General features: G+C 48.2%; 1 protein-coding gene and 1 long non-coding RNA gene across 5 annotated transcripts in view; one reads left to right on the forward strand and one right to left on the reverse strand.

Annotated features, from left to right (window-relative positions):
* LOC119976369 (collagen alpha-1(XII) chain-like) overlaps positions 1 to 27,673 on the reverse strand; it is a 370,037-nt gene that overhangs the window by 125,809 nt on the left and 216,555 nt on the right. For all 4 annotated transcript variants that reach the window (XM_038816870.1, XM_038816860.1, XM_038816879.1 and 1 more), the window contains 5 exons: positions 23,500 to 23,623; positions 19,855 to 19,998; positions 9,814 to 9,978; positions 8,177 to 8,215; positions 6,902 to 7,040 (listed from right to left, as the gene is read on the reverse strand). In XM_038816870.1, coding sequence (XP_038672798.1) covers positions 6,902 to 7,040; positions 8,177 to 8,215; positions 9,814 to 9,978; positions 19,855 to 19,998; positions 23,500 to 23,623 — 611 coding nt within the window. The remainder of the gene's footprint in view (positions 1 to 6,901; positions 7,041 to 8,176; positions 8,216 to 9,813; positions 9,979 to 19,854; positions 19,999 to 23,499; positions 23,624 to 27,673) is intronic.
* Positions 1 to 27,673, forward strand: part of LOC119976389 — a 128,520-nt gene that overhangs the window by 91,139 nt on the left and 9,708 nt on the right. The window lies entirely within an intron of this gene.

The following is a 27,673-nucleotide window of genomic DNA, read 5'->3' on the forward strand; positions in this document are numbered from 1 at the left end:
GCGTGATTCCCGTATGGTTTCACCCGGCAGAAGGTCAGACTCGCGGCTGCGGTGGCAGTCTGGTGGGGGGGCGGGGGTTCAGACTGTGGGTGGGTGGGGGCCTCCATGACGGCCAGGGCCGCGATCGGGGGCTACCAATCGGCATGCGCGCACAATCCGGGGGGCCCCTATCTTCTTCCGCGCCGACCCGCTATGTGGCTTCGCCATGTTGCACGGGATCCGGCGCAAAGATGGGCGCTGCACACATGCGCGGATCCGCGGCCGGAAGTGCAGGGCCCCGTATCGGCAACCGGGACCCTGCTTTTCCTCTTGAAATTGGAGAATCACTCCGGATTTTTTGAAAAAAGTCTGGAGTGATTCGCGCCCGTTTTCCAGCGGGCGTGGGGACATAGCCCCATTTTCGGAGTATTCTAGCCATTAGCTCTTCCACAGCACCTTTCTCTCAGTACCGCAGTAGAGTGTCAACTTTGATTATGTATTTAAGTTTTGACATCTATCAGACACACGGTGAAGTATATAAATGCTTCGGGTTCTGATTGCTTAATTGCTTGGGGTTTCCACGGAGATTTGTTTTTGAGTAAAATATTTTTCTTCTAAAATTCCCAAATTGGCAAAAATAGCAGGTCTGGAAAACTACCCCCCCCCCCCCCCCCCCCCCGGCACCATTTCAATTTTGAATGGATGAAACTATGCCTCTACGTTCCTCCCAATTCCCCTGTTTACTTAGGGCCACAGCGCAATTGTGGCTGAGAATCAGAAGCAGGTCATTCGGCCATAAAGCCTCGGCTAGTAGCTTTCTTCACATGTGTTTCACTTCCCTGTTTGCTCACAACATCCTTTCATATCCTTTTCTTCAAAGAAAAAAATCAGTTGAAAAGGAGTTTATAGACTGCATCAAAGGGAAAAGGTTTTGCAGAAATTCCATAGTCTAAGAAACAGCTTGCTGAAGGAAATTAAAGACCTCAACTTCCAACCGGTGTTTGAAACTGTGAAACAAAAATATATGCCCTCAAGGTAACATCTATTCTGAAGAACAGCACTCTGATAATGCAGTGTTCCCTCAGTGCTGCACTGAAATGTCAATCGACATTATTCGCTCAAGTCTCTGGAGTGGAGCTAAAGCAACCAGCTTCCGACTCACAGTCAAGAGTGCTATCAACTAGGTCAAGCTGTCAGCATCTGTATTTGTTGACTATTTCCCCTTTAATACAATGTGCCTTAATACTGCAGCACGTCTCTTAACTGGCATCTTATCAAAAGGCTTCTGAATGTTGGATATGTGCAACATCGCCATTCCAGATACTTTGGGCAATCGATCCAACCTTGATCTTGACTCCACTGGTTTGATCTCCTGAGAGTAACTTCTGCAGAATAGTTCCGTACCCATTGACATTCAGGCAAGTGCGACTGAATGGCTTAAACCTTTCTTGAAAAAGTTATTAAGATATTCATCCATGCTTCCAAGTATACTATTCAAGTGTGGTCTGCAGCCCTCCAAAGACAATGATCAAACTCAAACTCCCTCTGCTCCTGGCAACAAAACACTACATGCCCTGCTTTTGTGGTTATAATAGCAACATGACTGTCATTACCAACTTCCTGCTTCTACAGATGTGCAGTTAAATGCAAAAATCCAAAACGGCTGTCAGTGACTTCCTGATCCTTCACATTTCCACAGAGAACATCTCCACACAGTTAAAATCCCCACAGATGGCAATCTGTCGAAATTGCTGAACCGATAGAAACCTCCCATTGCTAATGGGCTGCAACTGCGTCTTTAATGGTTTACTAAAGTACGTAATTCTCTAGCCCTGGAATGTCCATTTTTTTAATGTCCATTGTGATTGAAATTCCACAGCATTTTAACATAATTTTCAAAAAAGTTTGCTTATGATATTTTATTTTCTTGTCTTTATTTCATCTTCTCATCTTTATTTTGCTATCTGTAAAACCTATAAAAGATAATCATTCCATTTTACTTCTTAGTCTGATGTCTGTGAGAAATCTTTTTCGTGAATGGCTGCTTAGCCTGCTTGCTGTCATCGCTTAAGGTCCCATATTTGATTCCCAGCTTGGGTCACTGTCTGTGCGGAATGTGCACGTTTTCCCCGTGTCTGCATGAGTTTCCTCCAGGTGCTCCGGTTTCCTCCCACAGCCCAAAGATGTGTAGGGGTAGGTGAATTGGCTATTTTAAATTGCCCTCAGTATCCAAAAAAGGCAAGGGAAGGTGGGGTTACGGGTGTGGGCTTAGGTAGGGTGCTCTTTCCAGGGGCCGGTGCAGACTCGATTTGCCGAATGGCCTCCTTCTGCACTGTAAATTCTATGTGATCTGTGTGATAGCTCAACTTCGTGCCAACTAATATCAAGAATGCCACCAATATCGCCAGATCTTTGTCGGCTAATTTGGTAAAGGGAAGGAATGAGTGCTGCCAATCCACTGCTAATTGTAAATCTGGGCCATTGTGTACCATAGAGTATTTAATTGCTACAGTCAATATTTCCCCTCAAAAAACAAAATCTATCAATTGTAGGACTAAATCAACTCAAAATCAATTCCTGTTGTCGGTGAACTATATAAAGTGTTGAAAAAGTAAAAGTTGATTGATGGCACCGAGGACCCAGGCTCAATACCAGCCCCGGGTCACTGTCCATGTGGGGTTTGCACATTCTCCCCGTGTCTGTGTGGGTCTCATCCCCACAACCCAAAGATGTGCAGGGTTGGTAGATTGGCCACACTAAATTACCCCTTAATTGGAAAACTGGGCAATTTAAAAGGAAAATAGGATGGGTTGCCTCTATGGCAGTCTCAGAATCGCCAGGAATTAATTAAAATAAAGCAAAATCTAAAGCTGAGTACTTGTCCCAAATTTACAGTTTCACTAGAGATTAAAACTCTCTCGTGTTTCCTATTTTCAGAGAGAAAATAGTGGAAAGAAAGATGTGGGCAAATTGAGAGAGGAAGTGAGTAAGAAAGACAGCGGGTTCCTGGCTGGTTTAGCACAGGGCTAAATAGCTGGCTTTTAAAGGAGACCAAGGCAGGACAGCAGCACGGTTCAAAACCCATACCAGCCTCCCCGAACAGGCACCGGAATGTGGCGACGAGGGGCTTTTCACAGTAACTTCATTTGAAGCCTACTTGTGACAATAAGCGATTTTCATTTCATTCAAGGATGAACTTTTGACTGTTAAATATAATTGAAGTGAAAAAATAAAAATGAAATGAAAATTGCTTATCGTCATAAGTAGGCTTCAAATGAAGTTACTGTGAAAAGCCCCTAGTCGCCACATTCCGGCACTTGTTCAGGGAGGAATTTTAAACTGTGGTAAGCAATTGTATTTTTGCCTGGTTGATTAACCACTTGTCAATTATTGCAAGCCTTTTATTTAGCATGATTGTGTATTTGGCTGTCCCTAAATATATTCCATGCACATTATTTGGTAGTGCTATTTCATAAAGCTTGGGAATGCCTTGTCCACAATCTATGTTAATCTATTGGTGTGGATTCATTCTGTGCAATCAAACATTGTCCTTTCACTTCCAAGTGGGGGCACGGTAGTACAGTGATTAGCACAGTTGCTTCACAGCTCCAGGGTCCCAGGTTCGATTCCTGGCTTGGGTCACTGTCTGTGCGGAGTTTGCACATTCTCCACATGTCTGCGTGGGTTTCTTCCGGGTGCTCCGGTTTCCTCCCACAGTCCAAAGATGTGCAGGTTAGGTGGATTGGACGTGCTAAATTGCCCTTAGTGTCTGTAATGAACTCCAATTGGCTTTATTGGTTGGCCAATTGGAGTATGAGCTCCCTCAACGATAGCTCATTGAGGGGGCCCATATAATCACCTGTGTAGGCTTTGTGAGCAGTCTTAAGTTGACTGGACTGCCAGCAGCACTGTTTGTAGCTGCTCCTGTAATATCGTTATTGTAAATAAATATTGGTGTGGTGACGGAACTCCTGCCTCCCGTGGATTACTACAGTGTCCAAAAAGGTTTGGTCGAGTTACGAGGTTATTGGGTTACGGGGATAGGGTGGAGGTGTGGGCTTAGGTGGGTTGCTCTTTCTAAGGGCCGGTGTGGACTCGATGGGCCAAATGGCCTCCTTTTGCATTGTAATATCTATGAAAATTCTATTTTCCCAATAGCTTTTCAAAAGTTTCCCGTTCAATTACATAGCCAATTCCCTTTACTATTAAATCTGCTTCCACTGCCCTTTCATGCAGTATATTCCAGATAATAACAGTCTGATGCACAAAATATACTTCTCTTCATCAGCCCTTGTGTTCACATGCCTATTATCATAAACCTTCAACATTTTCTTTTCAAGTGAAGTGACCCACAGTTTCGAAGTGAGCACTGAATTCAGGCTGGATTAATTGAAGCCCACCAGTGCAAAAATTATGATGGTGGTGGTGGTTGAGGGCGGTGAGGTTGAGAGAATCGGGATGGAGTCCTGATGTCCTGATTCCCTATGTCAGGAAAACCATTCCAATTAGTTTGGGGAGGGAAAAGCCGAAAGTGGGAATCCTGCCTGCCAACAACAGGAAGGTGATAGTGAGCCATTTAAAGCCAATTATCCTTGAGCCCACCAGAATTTAGTGGTTGCTTAGGGATTTAATGGGAGTTGCCAGCTTCCCTGTGGCTCCAGAAAGCCGCCCTGTTGTGTTTGTTTGCAGACTTAGAGTGGGCGGTCCTCATTGTGCATGACAATATGCCTGATTGAAGAAGCCGGCATTGGGAATTTCGGCAGATTGCTGAAATCAAGACCATGCCTTTGCCTTAGGCCTCCCTGAAGCTCCTCCGGTGACCCCCTCTCCATGACCCTCCCTCACTCATCTGTATCCTGGGATCTGGTATCGCTCCTGGGGCTGGGCCTCAATGCATTACCGGCAGCAGTTAATTCTCCAGTGGTGATGCCAACAATGGAGAGCTGCTGGCCTTTGGTTGGCTGGTGGCTCTCAGGAATGCTTGTTGAGCATTTAATCACATTGGGTCTTTCCATAGATTGCACAAGGGATTCCCACCTGTTCTCCAATCTGTGGGAGTTTGTGGGGGGTGGGCGGAGCTCCATATCACTGGAGCAAAATCATGGTAACCAGTTTATGCATAAAGAGCAAAAAGATAAATGACGAGGTAATTTGTTTTTGGCACTGTTGGTTTACTGAGGAATATTGTTCACGATGCCGAGGAAACTCCCAACTCACCTTAAAATGGAGCTGCTTGAACTTTTCGCAAGGAATAGACAAGGACCTAGTTCAACATTTTATTGAAAGGACAAGGGCAGCAATTTAGCAACTGTGTTAGCATTGGCTCAAATCCCATAATGGCTGCTAAATATCACAAGAGGCCAAAAACTGGATTTGCGGCGACAATATTTCAGAACTCACTCTTCTCCACCCCCTCAAATGACACAATCAGGTTCACATCCAGAAAGGACAGGAGCCTGATTACCATAGATAAGAATCAATTTTAATATCATTCGTGGGCTTAACGTCGCTACTTCCAGCGTCTCCATATCGTCATGCCCAGCTGGCAAGATGTCCCACCGGTGCAAATCACGACTGGTTTTCAAAAACTAAAACCAGTCATGATGATCAGGCCGTGGTGAACAGGTAAGTGTATCCCCGGGGTGGTGAGAGACATGCTTGGGCAATTCCTGGCACTGCCTCCTGGCCAACTGGCAGACCCTCTGGGGAGCCCCATTTGTCTAAGGGACAGGATTCCCCTTTTGTGTGGTGGAGGCAGGTGGATGGTTTGTGTCAATGCCCATGAGGGGTGGGATGGGTGCAAGTGCGGAAGCTCTGGGCGGCAGGTGGGAGAGTGGACTGATACTTGCTTGGGGGGGGGGAAGTGTTGGAAGTGTGTTGGGGTGGGGGGAGAGGGGGGCAGTGGAGGAGAGCCCCCGGATACTTGGGGAGAGGGGGAGTTTATTTTAAACACAGATTGATGGCCGATCTCTGTAGAGCTGGCCTTGCTGGCTTTATCAGTTCCCACCCTACCAGGGTGATGTCACAAAACACACCACTAGATTCTCTGTGCATTGAGTACCAGAAAATCTTGGCTGGACATCTGGGGCGAAATTCTCCGACCCCCAGCAGGGGAGAATTCCCCACCTTTGGGGAGGCCCGACCCCTGAGTGGTTGGCGCTACTCCCCTACGCCGGCACCCTCCATCACGCCGGGTAGGGGAGAATGCCGTCCCTGGAGAGCGGCACGATGGTTTTCAGTCTGAAGCTGCCAGATTCTGGGAAAATTCCACCCAACATTTCCAGACAATCCAGTACTCTCTCAGATCTTGCACTGGGACTAAGGTAAAAATGTATGCCAGAGCCCAGGCTTGAACCCATAGTTATTTTTCCCAGAGGTGGCAATGTTACCAACTGAGAGGGCTGAGTGGCCTGTTTCTCTGTTGTAAATGCCACATAAAGTTCCTTTCAGAGAATTACAGAATCGTTGTAGCATAGGAGGCCATTTAGTCTATCGTGTTTCATGACGAATTAAGTTCTGTTCTGGAAGTGCAGTCTTTTCTATAATGTAGGAAACACAGCAGCCGATTTATACACGTTAAGATCCCACAATCAGCTCTGGGATCAACCATGCTATCTGTTGATTACTGATGTTGGATGAAGAATAAGTATTACCTGGGGTAATGGGGAAACATTTCCTGTTCCTCTTCATATACTTGCACATGAAAGGACAGATGGGGATTTGGTTTAATAGCCTCATCTGAAAAATGGTACCTACAACATTGGAGCACTCCCTCAGTACTGAACTAAAATGCTAGCCTAGGTTATATGCTGAAGTCTTTGGCACGGGAAATTAATTCACAATCTTCTGTCTCAGATGTAACAGTGCTCCCTCGTGAGCCACTGCTGTGAGAGAGAAAGAGCTGGTGAGTGATAACACTTACATTGTCGGTTGAAGGAGATGTGCATCCTTGTGGATGCTGTAGGCGGTATAGCTGTTGAAAGACCCTGGTACCGTCGAAACTCCTGCAACTGATGCAGCATCCTTCTCTGTCAGATTGAATGACTGCAGCATACTAAAGCCTTCAAAATAGGAAAACACTTGATTATCTGTTAGGCATTCTCATTTCTCTTAGATGATGTAACGAATGTGATCAATTCAAGTTGGGTGAATGTCTCAATGGCCTAATGGTTCAAGAAGATCCTAACTCTTCTCTCCCCAGTAGGAGAGCTACATCCACATCAGCGGCCAGACATTTCTTTGGACTTGCTCCCAATGTTTATTGGAGATGTGCCAGACATCCCTCCACCCCAATCTGACTTTTGGATTACCCTATCCAAAACATCTTTCTGAGCTATGCTATCTAACTTTATGTAAAATATGTTGCACCGCGAGCACACGACAGCTTTATGAGAATGAAAAATTTATTATGGTAACTTGTTGAGGGTGAACTTTTGTTTTAACTCATTTTTCCACAATGATGAATAGATAGTCTGACAACCATAATTATTGAGTTCCTAAACGTGCCACAGATGGTGTAACGTTGCAGAGGAGGAAGCTGCTCTGCAAAGACTGGAGAGAGGAGAAAAGGAAGAGTGATAAGAAGGGAAAAAAGTGATCAGAACAGAGAGAGATGCTGAGGCGAAAGAGAGTGGAAAGAACAGGGAGAGTGAGATGAAGATGAAATTGGCAGAGAAAATAATAGTCAGAATAGGGAGAAAGTGATGAGAAGGGAGAAATGACCACAAGCTGAGAAGGTGCAAGAGAAAAGAAGAAATAAACCACTGGTGTGATGAAAAACAGTTAAAGAAGGAATTAGGAGGGAGAGAGAGGTAAAGAGTAGGAAGAGTATTCAGAAATAGCGAGAGGTGAAAAGGGACAGTGAAGATGAGAGGGGCAGAACAGTATGAATAGAAAAGATGAGAAGGGTAAGAGAGATGAGGAGGGAGGCAGGTAAAAAGTGAAAGGAAAAGTCAGACGGGAGAGGGAGAGAGAAAGAGGTTGGAAAGAATAAGAAATGAAAGGAAGGAGAAAGAGATGGTTTATCTCACACATGTAGTGTAAAGGCAGCTTGTGATGACAGGTAATAATTATATTTATGCAAATCGCAATGGACATTCGATTCCAGCACTGTGTCACATTCTTCCAACCTTCATTTAAATTTGTTGTATTATGACAGATTGAGGGAAAACAATGATGATTCCAATGTGTCCCTTACCTGGTGTCGTGAATCCATTGAGATAAATCAGTGGGCAAGCTGAAATATGACAAAGAAAATAAATATTAACAGAGATTAACAGAGGGGCAGCACCTTAGCATGGTGGTTAGCATAAATGCTTCACAGCTCCAGGGTCCCAGGTTCGATTCCCGGCTGGGTCACTGTCTGTGCGGAGTCTGCACGTCCTCCCCGTGTGTGCGTGGGTTTCCTCCGGGTGCTCCGGTTTCCTCCCACAGTCCAAAGATGTGCGGGTTAGGTGGATTGGCCATGCTAAATTGCCCGTAGTGTCCTAAAAAGTAAGGTTAAGGGGGGGTTGTTGGGTTACGGGTATAGGGTGGATACGCGGGTTTGAGTAGGGTGATCATTGCTCGGCACAACATCGAGGGCCGAAGGGCCTGTTCTGTGCTGTACTGTTCTATGTTCTATGTTCTAAAAACACATTTTTCCAAAGGACGTGTGTACTAACCTCATCATTGGTTAAACATTTTCCTGTATTCACCTTGTGGGGAAAGAGAGTGTTTATTTTTGTGATTGAAGTGTGATCCATTAGACAGTGAGTGGGGTTGACTTTCTTCTGTGATTCCCCCGACCATTAGAAGTAATTGTAGCTATGAGCCATTTCTCCTGATTTCCTGCAGATCTACTGCTGAAGTGATGGGGAAATCAGGAAGAGAAGTCTTATTGAGCTGCAATGCTCATTTCCCTTTGATCAGCAAGCGGGCTCCATAGCAGTAATGGTATATTTAATTTTTATATATCAAAAAGAATTGTTGAAATTCCTGAATTAGGAAGAGGGAAGCACTCAGTCATGTTTCGAATTGCAACCCAGCGATGTCACCAATGGCAGATGAGATTGGTCTTGGCTGTAAAAACGTTGATGGCCAAACAGCTTGCCAAAGTCAATATAATGGCCACTTAAGTGAGCTACTTGAGGTCTGATGGCACCCATCATTGCCTGGCCAGAATTAATCCAACTGTTCAGAAGATGGGAGAATAAAAATAGTCTAAAATATGGGTCATAGTTCAGCACTGATTCCCAATCACCAAGGAAAAACCAGCCCCATTAAAAATGATGAACGCATTAATCTTATCACTCCAATGCACAACTAGCCGCACGTTTATGAATGTGGCAGCAAGGAAGGACTGTCATTTTGTTAAAGGAAAAACAGACATTAAAAAGTGTCTGATTTCCAGAGACAACATAAGAAATGTCTGAAAGTTTTCTCTCTAATTACACACGGAATGCTAGCAGAGTAGGATATCGATTGAAATAGAATGAGGAAGACTGTATTGGGCAGAATTTCCCCTTCAGGCCCATTGGCAAAGAGGTGCTGTTTGCACAGCAAAGCAAAATGGAAGAAAATGTATTGCCAGTCTCCCCCTTCCCTATCCGTCATTGATATTTTCTCACACTGGCACTAATCCACATTGGGGTATGGTTCAAATGGTGCTAACAGTTTTCTTCTGCCTCAGGCAGTTGCCTACATTTGTTGGTGGACTATTCTAATATTTGAGGAATCGCATTGAATACTCCCATCTATTTTTCACAGAAGCTGACTGCTTTGTGGCCAATGGTTGTTCCACTGATGCTGAGGGAGAGAAGAAACTAATCATTGACATGAATGAAAATTACTCACTAGAAGTAGCTGTTTCACAAAGGAAGGTGATAAGTTCATCCTGAATCTTTTCAAAAGCGTCAAAATCATCCACAAGGAAGAGATGCCTTGTACTGGGTTTGCTGCCAATATTCTTCAACTCAGTAACATCAATGTCAGCCACCCCCACGACAAACACACTGTAACCTGCGAAGAAGACAAGCAGAGATTTTCAGTTCAAGAGTCGATCAGCAGTTACCATTGACCTGAGATTAGAAACAAGGAATTGCTGGGTGAAAATATAAAAGATCCATCGATTCCTCCATTTTATACATGACAAACCATACAAATTATGAATTATTCTGCAACAATGCAGTTTAGATGGATTGGCCATGCAAAATAATCCCTTAGTGTCCAGGGATGTGCAGGTTGGGTAGCTTGGCCATGGTAAATGCGTGGGGTTACAGGGATCGGGCAGAGGAGTGGGCCTAAGTAGGGTGCTTTTTTGGAGGGTCAGTGCAGACTCAATGGGCTAAATGGCCTCCTTCTGCACAATAGCGATTCTGTGATTCTATGAACAGACCCAGACATGGTGAACTATCCTTTATTTGGATGAAATCCTGGGAGAGAACTTTTGCTGAGTTTTGTTTTATTAGATTAGATTTAGATTTATTGTCACATGTACCGAGGTACAGTGAAAAGTATTGTTCTGCGTACAGTCCGGGCAGATCGCTCCACACAGAAAAAAATATAGGGGTCTGGATTCTCCGATTCTGTTGCTATGTCCGTAGGATCCATCTGGTCTTACGACAAAAAGTCGGCGGCGCCCCACACCGATGCCCTGCCCAGTGGGAGGCAAGCAGCCATGCCACATAAAGCCCTGGCTTTACATGCCGATATTGATGCAGAATGGCTGTGGTCGCGCCTACGGACCTGGGGCCGACTGCATGTGAACTCGGTCTGCCAAAAGCTGCTCCCCTGTAAATCTCCTTGCCACCCCCAGACCACCCCCCACCAGTCCCCCCCAGCCCCCATCGAAGCCCCCACGCCAGTGGAACGGCTCCCCTCATGACTGTGGCGGAGCTAGTCACAGTCCGCAGCTGCCACGCCAGGTTTACAAAATGTGAGAGGACACGCGACCAACGTCGTTGAGAAGTCGGCCCATCGTGGGGGGACCTCAGGTATCATCCCAACGGTGTGCGCCACACTCCTTAAGTACGCCGTTTTTGAGGGGGTGGAGCATTGGAAAAACGGTGCCAGCGTCAGCGATCGGAGAATATTGCCCAGGGCATTCGATAAATACACAAATACATGGACATAGACATCGGGTGAAGCTTAGGGAAAGTAGTGCTACAGCAATAGAAAGGATGCGTAGAGAGATCAGTTAAGTCCATGAGAGTGTCATTCAGGAGTCTGGTAACAGCAGGGAAATAGCTGTTTTTGAATCTGTTCTCAGACTTTTGTATCCTCTGGAAGATGGAAGAGGTTGGAGGAGAGAATAACCCGAGAGGGAGTGGAAAGGACATGAAGTGAGCTTTGGAAGCTATAGATCCAAATTTATTTCCTCCTCGCCAGCTACATGACACTCACCATATGCCTTGTCTCAAATTACTCAGATGCTGTATCCCAAAATATTCTATTCTGACTGGCTAAAAAGTCTCATCAGTTCCATCAGCAGGATGGCGCTCATGGGAAAGCCACGCTGAGAATTCAAATTCATTCATCATGCATGACTTGGGGGCTAGAACTACAAAAACGCACATTAACCTGAACGTGCTTTTACAAAATAGAAACACGGCCAGTGAGAGAAACCATTTTGTCCGTCACTCATTGACACTTTAGACCCAGGAATCCATAAATCCCCTAATGGGGGGGCACAGTCACCAGCTAGTATAAGGGAAGAATTGATGTACCCCACATCAGGAGGGGCCGGAAGGTGGGAGGGCAGCCCAGTCCCGGCAAACACCTGTCACCCGGACGGGTATCGGGTCCCTGGATTCCCCCGCCCACCCATAGACCTGATGCAGTCGGGGACCCGGGGCGTGAGAAGGTGATGGCCGGCTTCCAGCACCAGCAGACACAAGTGCAGGAGTGCATCCACGTCCAGGAGCAGGAAATGGTGCCACACAGGCCAACACCGCACTGGTGGCATCCACGGTGGAGACAATGGTGGCAACGGTGTCGGGCATGGGTCTCAGCCTACAAGGCTTGGGGCTATCCGGGCGCGTGGCCTCTACGGCCCGGGACAGGGCTGCCGCCGCACAGGAAGCCATGGGCCAGAGTCAGCTGAACATCGCAGAGGCGCTCAACAACTTGGCCCAGTCCTAGCAGGCCACGGCCCAGTCTCTGCAGGCCGTCGCTGACAGCATCAGTGCCATTGACTGGGTGATGGATGGCGTTGTTAGAGCCAGACACAGATGGTGCACTCCCTGAGCTCCATGGCCGCGAATGTCCAGACCCTGGTCAATACCAACGCGGGCCTCCAGGACTGGCAGCGCCAAGTGATGCTGGTGCCCCAGGTGCTAGATCCGCCCGCACCCCATCCCATGGAGAGCCCGAGGGGCCACCGGGCACCTCGGGGGGGGGGGGGGGAGGAGGTGCTGGGGCCCGCCCCAGGTCCCCTGCAGGGCGGTCCCGGACCCCCATGCCACGTCCGCCCCTCCCACCACCCCTTCTGCACCTGGTGGGCAGTGGGCAGAATAGGGTGGCACCATGCCATCCCAATTGCCCGAGGTGCGGCCTGGGCCATCCAGGCCAGGCCTCTCTAGGGAGCGGCCGCCGACGGGGACCCCAGTCACAGGGCAGCAATCACAGGAGTCCACCTCCAGTTCTACTGTACCGTCTGGTGGAACATCTAGACGTAGTCTTGGGCCCATAAGGCCAGAAAAGTAGACACGGATGAGTGAGTTGACACGGGTGCAGGGCACAGATTAGTTAGATGGGTTAGGGCACATGTACAGGACGTTTGTTATTAAACACATTCTATACCTATGCAAACTGCCTCTGTACTCTGTCCGATGCGGCGGGGTGGGGCGGGAACTGTGTGCCAGTGTGTGAGGGGTGCAGCAGGGGCTGTTTAGCTCACAGGGCTAAATCGCTGGCTTTGAAAGCAGACCAAGGCAAGCCAGCAGCACGGTTCGATTCCCGTAACAGCCTCCCCGAACAGGCGCCGGAATGTGGCGACTAGGGGCTTTTCACAGTAACTTCATTTGAAGCCTACTCGTGACAATAAGCGATTTTCATTTTCATTTCAATAGAGGTTGGGCTCCGGTGTGCGTGTGCCTGCGGACCCCCCGCCCTCCCCCACAGTACCCCCACGGCAGCCTTGTGTTCCCGTCCATCCCCCATGTCCTGTGCATCAGCTCCCCCGTCACCATCCCCCTCATCCTGACCGTCCTCCTCCTCCTCCAGCACATCGCCCCTCTGCTGTGCTATGTTATGCAGGATGCAGCAGACCACAACAATGCGGCCGACCCTCTCTGACGGGTACTGGAGGGCCCCTCCAGACCAGTCCAGGCATCTGAAGTGTATCTTGAGCAGCCCAAAGCACCTCTCGACCACACCTCTTGTCGCTGCATGGGCATCATTGTAGCGTTGCTCCGCGTCGGTCTGTCGCCTCCGTATAGGCGTCATCAGCCACGACCGCAACAGATAACACCTGTTGCCCAGCAACCAGCCCCGCAGCCGGGGGGGATGGGGGTGTCCCTCAAACATGGCAAGGATAAATGATTGCGCCAGTATAAAGGAGTTATGCACACTGCCAGGGTGTCTGGCACTGACGTGCAGGGTTGTCATCCTGTGGTCGCAGAAAACATACACGTTCATTGAATGTATACCCTCTTTAGGCACATGGTCCTTTCCTCCGAGGTGGCCGCATGGCGATGTGCACTCCATCGGTTGCCCCCCTGCACCTTGGACATCTGGGCAACAGCGGCGAACCCCGCTGTGCGGGCATCCTGGTGGGCGCAGTCTGCAGGGAACTGTATGTACCGGTGCGCGATGTCGACAGGGTGTCGGTGATGGCCCGGATGCACCTATGCATCAATGGCTGGGAGATGCCAGACAGGTCGCCACTCAGCAACTGGAACGACCCCGTCGCGAAGAAGTTGAGGGAGACCGTCACCTTGACGGCCACCCGGATGGCATATTCACTCCTGGTCCCGTGTGGTGACAGGTGTGCCATCTGGTGGCAGATGTCGGCGCCGGTCTCGCGGCTCATCTGCAGTCTCCTCCTGCACGCCCTGTCCGGGAGATCCTTGCCGGTACACATGGTGCCGCATCGGACGCCTCCATGGCCGTGGCACACCCTCCTCCTCCTCCTCTTCCTCCCCCTCGGCAGCCCAGTACTATGGCTCCCGCATGGCGTGGTGCCCCTCCTGTGCCTCTTGGGTGTGCGGCACTGCGGCCTGGGTGGCTTGCACGTGCCCCACTGTAGCCCGATGGTTTACAGCAGGCTCCACCACCTCCCTCTCATGCCCGTGCTCCAGCTCCCACTGGGCCTCATACAGGGCAGCAGCCCCCGCCACGGTGACCACCAACGCTGGACAATGGCTGAACATTGTACGATCTGTAGGGGGTGGGAGTAGACAGGGTTTCATCATTGGTGTACCACCCTCCACGTCCAGGTGCCCCTCGGTGCCCTAGCACCAGTTGGCTGCCCCCCTGCCAGGGCCACCATCCGCTGTCACTGCCCTCACGGGGGGGCTGCCGTGTGTGCCGCCCTGGAGCCACATGCCGATGGGTGCCGCTGGTCTGGTGGGGGGGGGGGGGGTATTGTCTGCACACGTCAGGACAGCCGGGCACCGTGGGCCGCGACGGCAGTCTGGCTGGGTGGACTACCTCGTGTCTGCCATCTCGGCGGGCCGTGGCCCCCCACAGCCTTCCGCGCCCCCACTGCCCCCACCGCCACCCCCCACACCCACCCCCACAACCGACAGCAGATGTGTGGGGCCACCCCCACCCCCACCTCCCCCCACCCTCACCTCCACCCCGGCAGCGGATTGGTGGGGGGGCCACCCCACCCCCCCTCACCTCCCCCCACCCCCGGATGTGTGGGCCCACCCCCACCCCCATCCCCACCCCCACCTCCCCTCACCCCCGGCAGCGGATGTGCAGGGGTATCCCCACCCCCACCTCCCGTGGGTGAAGTAGAGGTACAAATATGCAGACAGATTATAGAAAAATGTAGCAGCAATAGGGTGGTCATGATCGGAGATTTTAACTTCCCCAACATTGAATTGGACTCATGTTGTGTTGGAGGCGTAGATGGAGCAGAAATTGTAAAGAGCATCCAGGAGAGTTTTTTAGAGCAGTGTGTAAATAGTTCAACTCGGGAAGGGGCCATACTGGACCTGGTATTGGGGAATGATTCCGGCCAGATCGTTAAAGTTTCAGGCGGTGATAACTTTGGGAATAGCGATCACAATTCCGTAAGTTTTAGAATACTCATGGACAAAGACAAGAGTGGTCCTAAAGGAAGAGTTCTAAATTGGGGAAATGCCAACTATAACAAAATTCAGCAGGAGCTAGGGAATGTGGATTAGGAGCAGCTGTTTAAGGATAAATCCACATTTGAAATGTGGGAGTCTTTTAAGGAAAGGTTGATTAGAGTGCAGGACAGACATGTCCCTGTGAAAATGAGGGATAGAAATGGCAAGATTAGGGAACCATGGATGACGGATGGAATTGTGAGACTAGCTAAGATGAAAAAGGAAGCATACATAAGATCTAGGTGACTTAAAACTGATGAAGCTTTGGAGGAATATCAGGAAAGTAGGACAAATCTCAAACACGCAAGGATTGGCCCACACAAAGACAAAAGAGGGAATTTATGCGTGGAGTCAGAGGAAATGGGTGAGATTCTTAATGAGTACTTTGCACCGGTATTCACCAAGGACAGGGACATGACGGATGTTGAGGTTAGGGATGGATGTTCAAATACTCCAGGTCAAATCGGCATAAGGAACGGGGACGTTTTGGGTATTCTAAAAGGCATTAAGGTGGACAAGTCCCCAGGTCCGGATGAGATCTATCCCACGTTACTGAGGGGAGCAAGGGACGAAATAGCTGGGGCCTTCACAGATATCTTTGCAGCATCCTTGAGCACAGGTGAAGTCCCGGAAGACTGGAGAATTGCTAATGTTGTCCCTTTATTTAGGAAGGGTAGCAGCGATAATACAGGGAATTATTGACCTGTGAGCTTGACATCAGTGGTAGGCAAAAACATTTAGAGAAGATACTGAGGGATAGGATCTATTCACATTTGGAAGAAAGTAGACTTATCAGTGAAAGGCAGCATGGTTTTGTGCAGGGAAGGTCATGTCTTACAAACCTAATAGAATTCTTTGAGGAAGTGACACAGTTAATTGATGAGGGAAGGGCTGTAAATGTCATATACATGGACTTCAGTAAAGAATTTGATAAAGTTTCCCATGGCAGATTGATGGAAAAAGTGAAGTCGCATGGGGTTCAGGGTGTACTCGCTAGATGGATAAAGGACTGGCTGGGCAACAGGAGACAGAGAATATTGCTGGAAGGGAGTGTCTCAAAATGGAGAAAGGTGACTAGTGGTGTTCCACAGGGATCCCTGCTCAGACCACTGTTGTTTGTGATATACATAAATGATCTGGATGAAGGTATAGATGGTCCGATTAGCAAGTTTGCAGATGATACTAAGATTAGTGAAGTTGCAGATAGTGAGGACTGTCAGAGAATACAGAAAAATATAGATAGATTGGAGAGTTGGGCAGAGAAATGGCAGATGGAGTTCAATCCAGGGAAATGCGAGGTGATGCATTTGGGAAGATCTAATTCAAGAGCGGACTATACGGTCAGTGGAAGAGTCCTGGGGACAATTGATGTACAGAGAGATCTGGGAGTTCAGGTCCATTGTACCCTGAAGCTGGCAACGCAGGTCGATAGAGTGGTCAAGAAGGCATACAGCATGCTTGCCTTCATCGGACGTGGTATTGAGTACAAGAGTCGGCAGGTCATGTTACAGTTGTATAGGGCTTTGGTTAGGCCACATTTGGAATACTACGTGCAGTTCTGGTCGCCACATTACCAGAAGGATGTGGATGCTTTAGAGGGGGTGCAGAGGAGGTTCACCAGGATGTTGCCTGGTATGGAGGGGCTGGTTTAGCTCACTGGGCTAAATTGCTGGCTTTTAAAGCAGACCAAGCAGGCCAGCAGCACGGTTCGATTCCCGTACCAGCCTCCCTGGACAGGCGCCAGAATGTGGCGACTAGGGGCTTTTCACAGTAACTTCATTGAAGCCGACTCATGACAATAAACGATTTTCATTTCATTTCAGGGTGCCAGCTATGAAGAAAGGTTGAGTAGATTAGGATTGTTTTCGTTGGAAAGACGGAGGTTGAGAAGGGACCTGTTTGAGGTCTACAAAATTATGAGAGGTATGGACAGGGTGGATAGCAACAAGCTTTTTCCAAGAGTCGGAGTGTCAATTACAAGGGGTCACTATTTCAAGGTGAGAGGGGGAAAGTTTAAGGGAGATGTGCGTGAAAGCTTTTAAGCAGAGGGTGGTGGGTGCCTGGAACGCTTTGCCAGCGGAGGTGGTAGAGGCGGACACGATAGCATCATTTAAGATGCATCTAGACAGATATATGAATGGGCGGGAACAGAGGGAAGTAGATCCTTGGAAAATAGGCGACCCGTTTAGATAAAGGATCTGGATCACCGCAGGCCAAAGGGTCTGTTTCTGTACTGTAGTTTTCTTTGTTCTTATTATACTAAATTGAAAATAGGCACCACTAAGAACTGGTGCTCCAGGTTAACCGTCTGGGTTTTTGGATACCCTCCCATTTAACATCAGTGAAATTCTTAACACCTGCCTCCAGATTAATACACACCATAACCTGAGAGCAACGCTCTCACATTACTTCAAACTCTCAGTCACCTTATACATGACTTGTGGGAAGGGAGGAAGGATGTGAATCAAACTCATGCAGTCATGTTGTATCTCTTGCCAAAAATGTTTCATTGTTTAATCCTGTTCGGTAGAGTTTATTCGCTGATTCATATGGATGATAATTGGATAAATAGCTGAGCGATCGAATGACTATAGTAAGTAAACATTTTCCCAGTTATTTCCTAGCACTGAGAATTTTCATGGGGAAACAGAGAGAGCATTTGAATAGGTCAGTGACAAAAGGTTGCTTGCATACCTCCCACAAAGATGAATTGTTAAATCACTTTCACAAAATACACAAAATGGGAATACATCAACTCCCAAAATATCAAAGATCCCCATGTATAGAAATACACTTATGCTCTCCATCAGTATGGTGCAATGTTCCACCATTGTTTAGTGGTCATGGAATGTGGGCTTGACTGATGAGACCATCATTTATTGCTCATCCCTATTTCCCTCGAGGAATGGTGATGAGCTCCGTTCTTGATTCGCTGCAGTCCATATGGTGTCGGTACACCCACAGCACTGTTAGGAAATGAGTTCCAGGGGCAGAATTCTCCACAACGGCTGACGCCGTCGTGAAACCCGGAGTGTTTCACGACAGCGTCGGAGGCCGCTTCTTGCCCCCTATTCTCCTCCCCCCCCCCTCTCCCCGGGGGGCTAGGAGCGGCGTTTTGTGAAACTCGGCCGCCGGGCCTTGACGCTTGCGTCAAGGCGGCGCGCCGATAATGACGCTGCCGACGGCGCCTTCCCCTCCGCTGCCCCGCAAGACGTGGCAGCTTGATCTTGCAGGGCGGCGGAGGGGAAAGAGTGCGTCTCTTAGAGACGCCGGCCCGACGATCGGTGGGCACCGATCGCGGGGCAGTCCCCTCCCGAGCACGGCCGTGGTGCTCGATCCCTTCTCCGCCCCCCCAAAGGCCCCAAACTTACCTTTCGCGCTATGTTCACGCCGGCAGCGACCAGGTGTGGTTGCCGCCGGCGTGAACAGATCGGGAACGGCAGGCCGCTCGGCCGGAGATTCGCGGGTCGCCATGAAAAACGGTGACCCGCGATTCTCCGAGCGGCGTGTCGCAAAACGCGACATGCCATTTTGGGGGAGGTGAGAGAATCGCGGGGGGGTGCTAGAGCGGCCCTCCCGCAATTCTCCCACCTGGCCTGGGAAGCGGAGAATCGCGCCCCAGGACTTTGACCCAGTGACTCTGACCATTATCCTTTCCTCTGCCAGTGATCCGTCACACATATGGGATTGAAATCGATCAATGCCAGCATTCTGAAACAGGCTCATAGTTAGTCAGCTGATGATCTTTTACTACAGCTGATCTTAATTTTGAAGATAAGACATACAAACTCAAAATGTTAGCTCGGTGTCTCTCTCCTCAAATGGTACTAGAGCTGCTGAGTTTTTCCAGCATTTTCTATTTTTATTTATTTTCGCTAAAGTTCACAGTCTCTTAATGTAGACTCACTTCTAGTCATACAGTGTTTCTCAAGCAATTATTTAGGTTGTGCATTGTGAAGATATCGGCCTTCAGTTATAGCCATAAAACCTAACTATATATTGATGAACCAACATTAGAAGATGCATTGTGACAAAATATTACAACACAGCATTACCTTAAAACATTCACAACATATTATAATAAAGCACTGTGCTAAACGAGATTATATAAAGCATTTTGAGTAAGCACAGGGTGATTGGTGTAATGTATTGCATATTCAATTGATAATTTTTAAACAGCTGTTGAAAAATTGGATGTGAAGCTCATGTTAGTGAAATAAAGTTAACATTTTTTTAGTTCCGCAATGATGCCATTCATATGAAACAAGCATAGCCTCAGTCACTCTCCGATTGAATTCTGTGAAGATTTTGTTTGGCTCTTCTCACTAACTTACTGGATAACAATCTCAGTTTAAAATAAATACTTTGACTTTCAAGATGTGAGATTGAAACTGCATCACGCCTGAAACATTCAATATAAACAAATCAATGGGCACACTGATATCGAAGCTCAGGAAAGGACCTTCCACTTAAACATCAGCAGTGAGATTAAACAAAAGACTGAACTAATGTTAGAATTAGGTAACCCCCAGTACTGAACCTCAATGGTCACAAAGGATCACAAATTGCCACAGCCATTGTTCAGGATACTTACCAGCTTCTTGTAATGCAAGTGCGGGTTTCTTAACCTCATCCTGTGAACGTCCATCAGTGACAACAACAAGCACTTTGGGAACAGTCTTTCTCATGCCATTTGGATAAATAAAGACGTTGTCATACAGAAACTCAAGTGCTCGACCTGGAATGTAAAAGACACGACAAATAAAATTGGTGTCAATTTAAATCATCGGTATATTATTTCTGTCTGTCGTGTTTTCTGTTTATGAATATGACAGGTGTCAGTGTCAGGGAATATAAAATATTATGAGCAGGATTCTCCGACCCTGGACCATGTCGGAGAATTGCCGGGGGGGGGGGGGGGGGGGGGGGAGGGGACACGATTCACGCGGCGCCAAGTGGCTGTCGAGATAGGCCGAGTCCCGCTGGCGCCGTTCAAGTGTTGTCCTACCCCGCGGGACCTCGGCGTTCATCCTGCGAGGGGTGGCCTGGTGTGGGGGAGGGGGGGGGAGAACCTCCACCGTGACATGGCCCTCGATTGGGGCCTATTGATAGTTGGGCTGGATTCTCCTGATGGGACCTATTTTCCTCCACGCGGGCCTCTGTAGCTCTCCGCCATGTTGCGTCGGGGCTGGCGTGGAGAAGGCAACTAGCGTGCCGGTCGTAACCGTAACGCGCATGTGCGAATTCACGCTGGCCATAGGGGCATGCGTAGGTATTGGCAGCTGGAGCTGCGTAAGTCACTCCAGTGCCGTGCTGGCACCCTGTGAGGTGCAGGACCGCTAATCCTGGGGGTGACGGCGTTTACGACAGCGTCAACACTGAGCCTCAGGATTGGAGAATCCTGCCCTATGTGCACTGCACTCCTTTAACAACAAACAAATTAAATCAGACATTACATACAAACATTCAAATTGGGTGCAGACGTAGGCATCAGCCATTCGAGTCTGCCATTCAATAAGATCATGGCTGATGTGACTGTAACTTCAACTACATTCCCTCCGAGCCCAGATAACATTTCCACCCCTTATTTAACAATAATCTATTTACCTCTGGCGGATTGCAGGAGTTAGAGACAGAGCCCTTTGTTTGCTGGCCTTTGAAAGCTTCTAAATCATTAATTAGATACCGTTTGAAGTGCACTTTACTCTTAACAATGAAAGTGAGTAGGGAGAGCTTTGGTGCTGAAAAGTATCTTTCCACAAGCAGCAGGTTTGAGACTGGCTGAGCCAAGCCCATAATTAGGAGCATAATGCTTGCTGGTGAGGAGATTTTCTCGTGTCAATGGGTAATATTCCTGCCACTGAGTCCGGCTTCAAATCTCACTTGAGACACACAAACACAAAATTCCAGTCTGGCAATCCCAGTGGAGTACAGAAGAAAAACTGCACTGCCGGAGGAGCTGTCTTTTGGATGAAACTTAAACTGAAGCCTGTTTTTCCTCTCAGTTCTGCATGATGTCCTGGCCAGTATTTATCCCTCAGCCAACATCACCAAAACACATAAGGCACGATTTTACAAGCAAAAAACAGGGTCCCATTTTGGGTGCATTTGGCAGGGTGTTTCTCCGTGCCTGTAGTGTCCACATCTCGTAAATGAATGAAAAAAATCTTCTTTACATTCTACTTAATCTCCTCACACTTTTTTACTTCCTCTCATTATATCTTTCTATTGCTTTTTTCCTCTTGTGTTTATCTTGCTTTCCCTTAAATGCAGATAGCCTATTCACCTCAATTCTCCCGTGCTAACAAATCCTACATTGTCATTGTTCTCTGGGTAAAGATATTTCTCCTGAATTCCCGATTTGTATTTACCAGTGTGTGTCTTATATTTATGATCCCGAGTTTCATCCTTCACCCTCTGCACTGCCGGAGGAGCTGTCTAGAAACATCTTCTCTCTGTCTACCCCTGTCAAGTCACCTAAAACAGCAGCAACCAGGACTTTGTACAGTGGATTTAATGTTGAAGACATCTTTTACAGAAATATTAGATGGAAGAAAAGGACAACAGAAGCCTTCCTTGTTAGCAAAACATTGGTTCTGCGTATTGCAAGTTGTTTCTTTGCAAGAAATACTGCCCGAAAAATTTAAAAGTTAACAAATCCTGCATTCTTTGAAGAGGAAGGGATCCAAAACAGCCTATCCACCATTTTCAAAATTAATTGTATGTGAGGGTGCCCTTGGTATAAGTTATGCTGATCGCAAACTGTGTTCTCTTCTTTTAAAAAAGAGGCATTTCGTAGCCAAACACTGCAGGTACTGTCCCTTTAATGAGCTCCATAATTCAAGGGTGGAAGTTTTGCAGCCGCTGCATATGGAGACTAATCTCAAATCCCGTCGGGAGTTGAGCCTCAGGACTCTCAATTTTCAAGTCTGTAACACAAGCTTCCACGCATAACATTTGGGTGACTCACTCCACGGAGAGCAGGATGTGTGAGCTGAAGCATTGACAAATTTCACTCTGATTTTATGAGAGCTCTGAGGCTGATTTGAGCTGTGAAGAAATGTACAAAGACCAACACGTCTCAACCTCCTGGAGATTAGAAATTTTACATCCTTTGCAAAGAAAAGGAGACCTCAGATGTGATGGGCATTTGTCTCATAGTAATGTACAGCTGACTCACTTGTTTGAATGCGACACAACACTAGATCAGTGAACAGAATGGCACAGATGGAATAAATTCAAAACTAATCTGCATAAATACAGAAATATTTCAGCGAGTGCACACTTAATGTGTGGAGACAGTGGGAGTGGTTGGTGTTCATCCATTCAAATACAAGCGAGATGGATTTTGGGATGCATGACATGAGTAATTTGTGACATACCGAGCACAATTTAATGGGCTTGTTGTGCCCGACTTGGTGACGCAGCAAGGCCGGTCAATCTCACGACATTCGCGACCCCTGAGATGTCTCACGAGATTCATCCAAACCTCGCCAGACATCGTGATCTTGCCCGCGCTGGGAAATGCGCAGGGTGGGGGGGGGGGGGGGGGGGGGGTCCTAAAATTCCTCCCACTATAAAATTGGCCAAGGGGGAGAAAAAAAATCAGGAAATGGCGAATCGAAATTAGAACTGAAAATAAAACTGCTACAAATTATAAGAAGTTCACAACCTTAATAAAGATTAAGACAATATTCCAATCATCGTTCAAGATGCAAGAGGGTGTTATACACATAAAAGAAAAAGAGCATTTCCATATTCTAACAGGTGTCGCTGGATAGTGATCGAGTAGGAGATCGAGTTGAGCTTTGCCCTTATTTATCCAGGGTGACATGAGACTAAACAGCTAAATCAGTAAGGAACTGACTTGCATTTCTATAGCACCTTTCACAATCTCAGCACATCCCAAAGAATGTTGCAGCCATTGAAAATAAAGAAATACCGATATAGCTCTTTTCAATACCACTGGGTATTGTCAAGGTGCTTCACAATCAATCAATGTATTTACTGTTGTAATGTAGGAAATGCATCAGCCAATCTGCGCACAATAGACTTATTGAATTGTGGTCACTGTTCCCAAAATGCTCCCCTACTGAACACCTTGCACTTTACCACACTGGGCCCTGACTGACTGCTATTGGCACTCAAGGTTAAAAAGGTGGTAAAAGTCACACCACACGCACATTGTTTGAGATAACACTGGTAAATGTAAAAACAATGTGCAGTATTTCTGCTGTACCTGTTTTTGTGTTTCCACCTTTGTAGCGGATGATCTGAAGAGCAGCGAGTGCCATTCCCTTACTACTGTAAGTATCCAACTTAAACTCAGCTTTTGCATCGTCACTGAATTGAACCAGAGAAATCTGCACGCAACAAAAAAAAGTCTTAATTTGTCAGGAAATTTTAAGTATTTCTGAGCACATCCCAGAGCTTTACACACACAATGGGCAAATTTTACCATATTTTTTCAAAGTGTCAGGCTATGACTGAAAACCAGCTTGTAGCTCTCCCGTCGTACCTACCAGTTTTCACTCCAGATCTTGAGCCTCGATTTGTAAAACAAAATCAATGGGAGGGGTTTGCGTCATCAATCTGGCAATGTAGAGCCTGATACAGCCAGCAAGGCCATCTCCACACAGATCAGCATACGAACTGCACGGCCCCCAGCAACCTCACGAACCAAAAGAAAACTTGGGATCCCCCTCCCCTGAATCAAAATAAACTTGGGACACCCCCCCCCCCCTATGTAAGCATCAGGGGCTACCCCCTCACCACCGCAAGAGATGCTACGGGGCTCTCTCCCTCCGTCGCCAACATCGGGGCGCCCTCTCCTTTGGAGACATTGGGGTGGCCGCTGTCCCAATCACCACAGTCTCGGGGCACTTTCATCCTGCATCGGCATCAACCCTCCCCAACATATATTTATGAGGGGAACTCATCCTACAGAGCTGCCCAGACAACGTTAGTTTCTCTGCTGTTTCGCCTTTCACACCTTTTGTTCTCTCTGGGGCCTGCCATTAGCCCTCTTTCCCCTTGGTTTCTGTGGCCATTAGCACCCGGTTTCCCTGGGTTTCTGTGGCTCTGATTCATCTTTCATTCTCACTCCACAGTATAAATATTTCCCACTTTCTCTGTCTGTTAGCTATGACAAAGAATCATCGGACTCAAAACGTTAGCTCTTTTCTCTCCCTACAGATGCTGCCAGACCTGCTGAGATTTTCCAGCATGTTCTCTTTCGAATCCGACTCTTGCGCAGGTTGGTACTGCCAGGTTGGCACTGTGTCAAAATGGTAATGTCAGCCTGTGCAAGGGCACGTCCCTTTCCCCTGGGAGCTATACTTTATTTGCGCCCCAAGGGGGATTTTCTCAGTTGAATCCTGCTTTGCAAAATTGTTGATTACCTCGCCAACATGATGTCATGCAGGTGAGGTTTGAATATTTAGTGAGGAGGAATCATGAGGCGGGGGCTGACCAACTATATTAAAATGCATGCAGAACCATTAAAATTAGGTTCTCACCCATTGTGGGCACGAACCTCGTGACAGCATTGATGAGGGACGTGGAAAATCGTGTTTCCCGATTCTCTCCAGATTTTCTTCCCACGGACCACTAACACAGGTTCAAAAAACCCGTCCCCAATGAGTTGCATTCTAGTGTACTCACTATGCTGCGGGAATAAATATAGTATCCATTTTTCAAATGCCAACTTGTGTCTATATAAAGACATTAATGTACAGAAATGCCACGGGTCTATATAGATAGTGAGAATGTAAATTGATCCAGAAAGGGATGTACCTGCGGAAGCGATCAAAAGTTTGATTGACATGATGATAGTTTGTGATAGCTTTTATCGGAAAGTTAGTTTAGAGACAATTCATGAGAGTAGAACGCAGACGGCTGAACCAATGATGGGCTGAAGAGGTGTTGGTGCTGGAATTTATACCAATGGTGAGAGTTTTTTTATTTATGGGATGTGGGCATCGCTGGCTAGGCCAGCATTTATTGCTTATCCCTAGTTGCCTTTCAGAAGGTAGTGGTGAGTTACCTTCTTGAGCCACTACAGTCCTTGAAGTATAGATACACCTACTGTTCTGCTAGGGAGGGAGTTCCAGGATTTTGACCCAGCGCCAGTGAAGGAGTGGCGATATATTTCCTAATCGGGGTGGTGAGTGACTTGGACGGGATGCTCCAGGTTGTGGGGCTCCCAGGTATCTGCTGTTCTTGTCCTTCTAAATGGTAGTGGTTGTGGGTTTGGAAGGTGTTGTCTCAGGAATCTCGGTGAGTTACTGCAGTGCATCTTGTAGATGGTATACACGGCTGCCACTGTTTGTCGGTGGTGGAGGGTTTGAATGTTTGTGGAAGGAGCAATCAAGCAGGTTGATTTGCCCTGGATGGTGCCAAGCTTTTTGAGTATTATTAGAACTGCACTCATCCAGTATTCCATTACATTCCTCACTTGCACCTGTAGATGGTGGGCAGGCTTGGGGGATCATGAGGTGAGTTATTCACCATAGGATTCGTTCTGACCTGCCCTGGTAGCCACAGTATTAATATGGTTCGACCAGTTCAGTTTCTGATCAATAGAAACCACCAAGTTGTTGACTCAGCGATGGTAAAGCCATTGAATGTTAAGAAATTATGGTTAAGACTTCCGGTGGCGGCTGTTTTACAGATTTCAAGGCTGAGGTACTGAGCTCTCTGCAGGAAACGAACAAAAGGCACTCGGAGATTCAGACGACCCAGGGTGCTGCCATCAAGGCGTTGCAGACGCAGGCCACTGAACGAGAGGAGGAGGCCGTGGTCCTCGTGAGTAAGGTGGAGGGGCACGAGGCACTCCACAAGAAGTGGCAGGACCACTTCGAGGAGCTTGATCACCGCATGAGGCGGAAAAATCTGAGGATATTGGGCCTTGCGGAGGGGTCGGATCTGACAACCTACGTGGCTACGATGCTGAACTCACTAGTGGGGGCCGGATCTTTCCATCTCAGTACCTCAGCCTTGAAATCTGCAAAACAGCGCAGGATCTGGGGAGCAGGGTAGCATGGTGGTTAGCATAAATGCTTCACAGCTCCAGGGTCCCAGGTTCGATTCCCGGCTGGGTCACTGTCTGTGTGGAGTCTGCACGTCCTCCCCCTGTGTGCGTGGGTTTCCTCCGGGTGCTCCGGTTTCCTCCCACAGTCCAAAGATGTGCGGGTTAGGTGGATTGGCCATGCTAAATTGCCCGTAGTGTCCTAATAAAAGTAAGGTTAAGGGGGGGGGGGGGGTTGTTGGGTTATGGGTATAGGGTGGATACGTGGGTTTGAGTAGGGTGATCATGGCTCGGCACAACATTGAGGGCCGAAGGGCCTGTTCTGTGCTGTACTGTTCTATGTTCTATCTGCCCCTGGAGCTGGAGGGCGCCCACAGGGTGCTGGCCAGGAGGCCTAAGGCGAATGAACCCCCGCGTGCGGTGCTGGTGAGGTTCAACCGGTTCAGTGATTGGGAGTGTGTGCTGCGCTAGGCCAAGAAGGTGAAGAGCAGCTACTGGGAGAATGGGGTAGTACGGTTCTACCAGGATTGGAGTGCAGAGGTGGCTAAGCGGAGGTCCGGGTTTAATCGGACGAAAGAGGTGCTCTACAAGAAGAAGATAAAGTTCGGAATGTTGCAGCCTGCGCGCCTGTGGGTAACTTATTTGGACCGGCATTATTATTTTGATTCCCCGGAGGAGGCGTGGGCCTTCGTGGGGACGGAAAAACTGGACTCGAACTAGGGGTTGGGGGTTATGGGGTCAGTTGTAATCCTTTATTGCTTGTTTTTGCTGTTGCTGTGTTCTCTTTTTCTGTACTTTTGTAATTTTGATATGGTTATTTATTGGGGTGTTGTTCTGTTTTTTGTTGTTGCGCATTGTTTGAGTTTTGTATCTTGCGGGGAGGGTTGGGGGGGTTTGTTGTATTCTATGTCGGGTTGGGGGTATGGAGTGGGGCTGGTATTTGGGAGCTGCATCAGAAGGGTGTGGTGGGGCAGTGCGAAAGCGCGGGCTTTCCTCTGGTTTGGGGGGTGGAGACGATGACCGGGGGCGGGGCCTTAACTGGTTCTTCCCCACGCTGGAGCGGTGGCTGGAGGAGGGATAGGATGGGGGATGATCCCACTTTGGGAGGGGTCAGGTTTTTGGTGGGAGTTTCCGGGGTCAGCAGAAGTTAGCTGACCCACGGAAGTACAATGGAGGACGGTTCGCGGCTAGGAGGGTTCCTAGCCTGGGGGCGGAGGGAGGGGGGGAAAGGGGAATACCGGGGTTGCTGCTGGCAGGGTCAGGAAGGAGCTGGTGGGGGATGGGGGGACAGAGGTGAGGTGTTGTCGCTGTGGGGACTGGGTCGGGCAGGGGGTGCTGGCCTGGGGCGGGCAGTCGACGGGCTATGGCTAGTCGACGGGGGAGG

Source organism: Scyliorhinus canicula, chromosome 1, assembly GCF_902713615.1.
Source record: "Scyliorhinus canicula chromosome 1, sScyCan1.1, whole genome shotgun sequence".
NCBI lineage: Eukaryota > Metazoa > Chordata > Chondrichthyes > Carcharhiniformes > Scyliorhinidae > Scyliorhinus > Scyliorhinus canicula.